The sequence below is a fragment of the Echinops telfairi genome, unplaced genomic scaffold, assembly GCF_000313985.2.
Source record: "Echinops telfairi isolate 266 unplaced genomic scaffold, ASM31398v2 ScPeMD7_3;HRSCAF=10, whole genome shotgun sequence".
Taxonomy (NCBI): Eukaryota; Metazoa; Chordata; class Mammalia; order Afrosoricida; family Tenrecidae; genus Echinops; species Echinops telfairi.
Genome location: NW_022103899.1, coordinates 58,071,379 through 58,077,994, shown reverse-complemented (window position 1 = coordinate 58,077,994; position 6,616 = coordinate 58,071,379). Strand labels below are relative to the sequence as shown.

Genomic DNA, 6,616 nt, shown 5'->3' with positions numbered 1-6,616 from the left:
AGGGTTAGACAGAGGCTGGCAGGATTGCTGGTGCGCCCGTGGACAGGTCCCGCGCACCTCGTCCGGGGAGGAGGCCACCGAGACCCAGGCTGCGGGCGGCGGTCATAAGAAGGGCGACAAGGCGCCCGGGGGCGGCGGCGCCAACAACAAGGGGGACCGGTCGCGCCTGCTCCGGGACCTGCGCTTGGACAACAAGTCGCGGGCCTCGTGGGCTCGTCTCCTGCACGAGAACCCCAACTCGCGCAAATACAAAGGGAACAAGAAGGGCTTGCCCAACGGCTGCTTCGGCCTCAAGCTGGACCGGATCGGCTCCATGAGCGGCCTGGGATGTTAGTGCGGCGACCTCTGGCGGCGGTGAGTGCACCTGCCCAGCCGCGCGTGGCGCCCAGGACCCCGCGACCCCTGCGGCCCGCTCCCCCGGGCCCCGGGACCCTGCCGGGCCGCTCGGACTGAGTTCCTCCCACGACCCGACCCGCTCACCACCCCTCTGACCGGGGAGAAAGTGCGCCACAAAGTGATGGGGCCAGTGAGGCTCAGCCTGGGCTCACCTGGCTGCTGCTGGGAGGCTTGATAGGGTCCTGTCCAACCCCCCCAAATCAGCAGCAGCGCCCCAAGTCTGCCGTTTGGGAGGTTGAAGGAGAGAGCATGAGTGTGTGGAGTGGAGAAAAGTGGGGAGGGATACACAGAAGCCGGGGTGTGCTGATTTGTTAGCCACTGTGTGGAGAGACGGTGCCCAGGGTCAGCTGTTCCGCAGCCCCTGATCCCCACCGCCGCTAGCAGGTAAAGGGTCTGTGAAGATCTCAGTGGGAGAAATGACTGCCCCCCTCACAGGAGGCAGAAGAGCCCCTGTTGATATCGGGCGGCCCTGCTGGCTCTTGTCCCTTATCTAATCCGTGACTGACTGCCGGCTGATTAGTCTGTCCAGGGTCCTGATGGTGCTTGCTGCCCACCTCCCCACCCCCACCCCCCACCCCCGCTGGCTTGGAGCGAGCCTGGGCGTTCTTGACCCTGCTGCAGACTGGGAACGCTCTGCCTTTGCCCCGACCTCTATGTCTACATGCTTTACAATCAGGCTTCTAGGCTCCCCCCGTTGGACTCAGACTCCTCGCCCTCCTCCAGGGCTGTAAACCTCTGCTTCGCCAGCCTCCGCTGGGTGCTCATCCTGGGCACTGTCTGCAGGAGAGCCTCGGCTCCTCTGCTCCCACCTCTGTTCCTGCCCCCCATCCGTGTCCACCGCCTAATGTTCCACCTTCTGACTCTGACACAGGAGAGCTTCAGGATCACACCATCCTCATTTCTAACTTGAGGTCCTGCGGCCCCTCCTGCCCTGGCCCTGCCCGCCCTGTCCATAAAGCCTTGTCCATGGCCTCCCCCAGTGGGAAATATATGGACCCTCTCCAGCAAATTACTTAGACATTTTTTTTATTACAGAACTAAGCTGCCCCGCACCCCCACCCTTAAACCTAAAAGTCGGTGGTTCTACCCTACCCAAGAGCCCCTCAGCAGACAGAAAGACCTGACAACCTGATTCCATTAAGATGACAGCTGAGAAAGCCCCAGGGAGGGAGCAGTTCCGCCCTGACTCCTTGGGTTTGTCCTGAGTCTGAACAGACTTGGTGGCAACAGGCGAGGTGGGGAGCTGGCTTTAACCTCCTGGGACTGCTGAACCTCTTTCCCCCACCCCACCCCCACACCCCACACCCCCACCCCCCGCCATGCTGACTTGAGAGCTAGGAGCTAGCTCAAGGTGACGGAGGTCCCCACAGCCCCACCCCAACAATGACCCGAGTCACCTGCGCCCCCCTAGATCTAGGCCAATTCCCTTCCTCTCTGAGACCACCCTGGCCGCTGTGTGCTTCTCCCTGTTGCTTCAGGGGCGTCTGTTGCCTGTGACCTGGCCTCACCCCAGCACAGGGAGTAGGTCGGGGGCCGGGGGCCCAGCCCTTCCAGCTGCCCTGGCGCTCACAGCCTTCGGTCTTCGCTCTGTCATCTAAAGAGCAAGCCGATGGAGTCACAAGCTTCCCATCTTGAGGCCAGGATTGAGGCCCCAAGCTCGGGTTTGGATATGGAAATAAAAGTTCTGTAACCTTCAGGGGGAAGGGTGTGGCTTGCTCACCCCTCTTAACCCCCATGGGAGCCCTGACCATGGCAGGCACCAGGTGCTGGTCAGAGAGCTGGACAGAAGCCCCAGGGGGGTGGAATCCAGGTTACTCAGACTTCTTGTTCCTGTGAACCAGGCAGGGGGTTGTGTCAATCTCCTAGTAACTCTGCCTTTGAGCCTGCATGAACCCCCTTGCCCTTCTCAGGCCCCCCCCCCCATTCATTCCCCCACCCCAGCCCCTGAATGAGAGAGCAGAGCCTGGGGAGGCCTAGGTCTGGGCCCAAGAGAGAGCGTCAGCTGAGGCGAGACATTCCCAGGAACAGAAGCTCCTCTGAGGTTGTGGCTGTTTCTCCACTGGGAGGGTGGCTTTGGCCCCAAGCAGCCACCACAATGACTGTCGCTGCCAGTTACAGGTCTGGTTATAAAACGCTAATGACAGGCACAGATGGGGCTGGTGCCTGAATGAACACCTTGCCTATGGGCCCCAGGAACATCACAGACATCTGCCACCTGTTTTTGCAGGTGGAGCAACTAGGGCTGGGAGTAGAGGGGTGTTCCCTAAGCCCTTTGGGGACCCTCTGTGTGTGCGGTTGGTGCTAGTGGGGGGGGGGGGCACCATCTCACCGCCTCACCAGCAGGGTCAGGAAACTGTCCAGTTTGCCTCTGTGCTAAAGGGGGTTCTATGGCCCACCTCAAATAGCTCTGAGAAGCTCTGACCCCACTGAATGGAATACCCCCAACCCGCCCTCCACCCCCCCTCCCCACCATCCACTGCCCCAGCTTCTGTAGGGCATCCTGGGCCCAGACTCTTTCTGAAGCAAAGCCAGCAGGGTGGGGGGTGGGGGACAGAAGCGCTGCTTACTGAGTGGCAGCTGTGACCCAGACACTCTGCCTCCCGGTGGATCTGAGGGCCTGGGAGGTGGCTATTATCCATTTTTATGAATGAAGAACGATACTCACACCTGTCCACCGGGCCAGGCAGGCAGCAAGTGTCAGGGTTGGGATCTGAGGCCACACACCTGCAGGTGGCCCCTCTTCTCCCCTCCCTCCACCATCCCCGAGGCTTCAAACCAGCCCTGGACCCGTGGGTTCGTGCCGTAAGGGCCCAGGGAAAGGACACTTCCCATTCTCTTTCTTTGGTTTGGTAGTGTGCCTCCCTGAGCATCAAGGGTTAGACAGAGGCTGGCAGGATTGCTGGTGCCACCGTGTGGGGGGCCGGAAGTGCCAAGGGGGCCGTGGGGGCCCTGGAATCCCCCTATAGGAAGGTCCTTGCCCCATGGCTGTAGGGCACAGGTGGAGAAGCACCGCCTCATGCTACTTCAGGAAATGGGAAGAAGGTTCTAGAACTGCCCCGAGGGCTGGTCTTGCTCAGCAAAGGGGCCGGGACTGAGCTCTGAGTGCCCGCTCTGTGTTTCAGGACTGGGACACGGCTCCGTTGTGATGAGGTTTCCATGACCATCAGCCCCCCAGCCTCTGGAAGCATCTCCGTGGAAGTGTGGCTCTTCCTTCCTTCCTCCTCCCGGTCCTGGGGAGACACACCACCAGCTGTTTGATGATTTTTATGATTCTGGGGGCCGTGGGGGCCGTGATTTCATTGTTTGTTCGTTTCCATGGAAAAAATAATAATAAAAAGTTCTATATATGATAAATAGATTATATACATGAAACACACACACCTACACCGACTTGATGACAAAGGGACAGCTTTTCAAAGACTGGCAAGACCAGCTGTAAACCACTGCTGTTTGTAAATTCATGTCGTGCATAAACGTATTTATGTTGTAAAGCTATTTATATTGTTTATAGAGAGATATTTATAAAAATTTTATTTATGTAACGAAATGAAAGAAGCCAATCATTGTAATGTTATTGTCTTAACTAGTTGAAATATGTAAAAAGGGAGAAAAAAAAGTCATTCCATGAACATCTTGAAAACTGTCTTTATTTATTCACCGCATTTGTTTTTTTAAGAATTACTCTGGGGCAGAGGGAGAACGCACAGTCTAGCAGCCGGCAGCTGGGTTCCCAGTTCTGGGTGGACTTATTTCAGGATCCCTGGGAGAGCTTGTTTAAAATGCAGATTTACCCACCGCAGTTCTGGAATCAGAGCTCCCGGATGGGACTGGCCAAGGTCAGGTCTGCCAGGTCAGAAAGGCCCATTGGCACAGCTGACACTTGTATATCCGATGTGCTGAAGGAAGTGGCAGTGACACCCAGCTCACTTACAGCAACCCCCGGGCACACTGCAATGAAACTACTGCTTGGCCCTGCACCTGCCCCCTGACCAGCTGTGGATCGATCGATAGATAGAGTGGGCAGAGGCTAAGTTTTGCAAGTCGATCACCAGGCCTTTCTTCCTAGTCTGTCTTGGTCTGCAAGCAGCCACTGAAATGTCCACCGGCAAGCGAGCCTCTGCCCTTGAGGTGCATAGCCTGAAACTGAACCTGGGTCTGCTGCATGGACAGTGAGGATTCTACCTGGAGCCACTACTGCCTTCTCTCCCACCTTTTCTCTGTTATTAGGGGCAATAAATAGCTCCTTTCACCTCGCAGAAGTAGCCGGGATCCCCTAGCCACTTGCTCTCAGCTTCTTGCACAGGGGAGAAGGGAATAAACGGTCCCTGTGTCCTATTTGTGCTGCACTTTGTGCAGTGCCAGGGTGGGCCAGTGAGGGGGAGGGGGCTGTCTCTTCATTAGAACCCTCGGGCAAGTGTGGCTCCAAGGTGGAAACGGAAGCACCTAGAATCTCTGTTCCGGAAAACACCAGCAAACCTGAACACTCTGCCAGGGTGCGCTCTGGGCAGACACTCCCCTTATGTCAGGAGAAGCAGACGGAGCATTAGGCACTGGCTGCAGTGGTGGTCTTGTGGGGTCTGGGGGAAAGGCATCGTAGGGGAGGTAGCCAAGGACCCCTGTGACCTTGGCTCCCGAGTCAACCTCCTGCAGCAGGCTCTCAGGCAAGTGGGTGGGCACCCAGGTAAGAATCCTGATTTAAAGCCCGCCTACCCTCTCAGCTTCTGCCCCTGGGGGGGGGGGAGGCGTTACCTGTACCTCAGCTGCCTTTCCCTGTCTCCCCACCCTTTTGTGGCTCAGAACTCGGGTTCCCAGGCCAAAGGACAAGGAAGGTTTCAGCTCACTGTGCTGTCTGCTATTAACACGTGGGGTTTGCTGAGGTGGAGGCAGGCAGGCCTTCCCAAAGCCCAGAACCAAGGGAGGGGAGACATGCCACACAGTTAAGGGGCCCCCCAGGGCAGCCAGCGGTAACCCAGGACCCTCCACCAAGGGACACAATTGATCCTCTGAAGTAGCTCCCCATCCATGGAACCAAAAAAACCCCTCGTTGCTGTCGAGTTAATGCCAACTCATAGCGACCACATAGGACAGGTAGAACTGCCCCTGTGGGTTACCAAGACTGACTGTTTATGGGAGTAGAAAGCCTCGTCTCTCTCCCACGGAGCACATAGTGGTTTCAAACTGTGGACCTGGCAGTCGGCAGTCCAATGTGTAAGCACTCGCCAGCCCCCAGGACTCCCATCTACAGGTCAGCCTCAGACAATGCACACAAGCCTCAGGGACCAGCCACAGCCCCCTCCAGTGCCCGGCCAGTTTCAACTCATTAGTTAGGGGGCTTTTCTGCTGGGTAACAGTCCTTCTGCCATCTCAACAGAAAGTCCCTTGGCTGGGTTCTCTCTGGACCACCAGGGAGGACTGACAACTATTTTATAAGTCAAAGGAGAGGTTGTACAACGCCTTCTAGGTACCCAGGTGGTATCACGTTGCCGCGGGTCTCCCCACCAGCACCTCAACCCCAAAGCTGCCTCTGTGATGGCGCCTTCTCCCACCCGGTGACAGTGGCCGTAGGGTGGGCACCTGCATTGTGTGAGAGGGCGTCCACTGGAATGGGCACAAGGGGTGCCGAGAGGTGAAGGGATGCAGCCAGGAGGCTCTGGCCTGCCAGGCACCCTGGGAGCCACTCCCTCCTCTGAAGGGTTGTGACCAGGGAGTTGGTGTGGGCACTGCCTCCCGGGCATCACTGTTGTTGACAGAGGCCTTGGCTGGGCAGGGCAAGGCTGCTAAAGTCACCCAGGGGCGGAGTCGGGCTTCTCCAGCCCACGTGGGGATTATTCGGAGGTGCCCCTCCACGGCACAGAAGGAGTATCAGGGGGCAGGGAGACAGAGCAACATCACCAGGTCCTCGGCCAAGCCAGGTGTCCCACCTGCTACCTGCGAGATGGCATATCTCTGATTGAAACCAAGACCCTGAAGGGCGGACGGAGCTGCAGCTGTGTGCGTGTTGTGGGCCTGGGCAGCGAGGAGAAGCGAGGATAGGAGAGGCGCCGTTTGGTCCAGGCCGGGGTCTGAGAGAAGAGGATTTCCTGGAGGGACTGCCCTGGGAGGCGTGGGCGGCTAGAGGAGGGAAGGGCGCCCCATTGCAGGGGTGCCTATCCTCTCCAAGTCTCCGCTCGCCGCTCATCTACCTCCGTACCTCTGTGTCCCATTGGGGCCATTCTCTCCA

General features: G+C 58.0%; 1 protein-coding gene across 1 annotated transcript in view; it reads left to right on the top strand.

Annotated features, from left to right (window-relative positions):
- NPPC (natriuretic peptide C) overlaps positions 1 to 4,025 on the top strand; it is a 4,563-nt gene extending 538 nt beyond the window's left edge. Inside the window, exons 2-3 of the mRNA XM_004701675.2 lie at positions 47 to 354; positions 3,519 to 4,025. Of these exons, the coding sequence (XP_004701732.1) occupies positions 47 to 334 (288 nt within the window). The 3' untranslated portion in view covers positions 335 to 354; positions 3,519 to 4,025. The remainder of the gene's footprint in view (positions 1 to 46; positions 355 to 3,518) is intronic.
- The last annotated feature ends 2,591 nt before the right edge of the window (positions 4,026 to 6,616 follow it).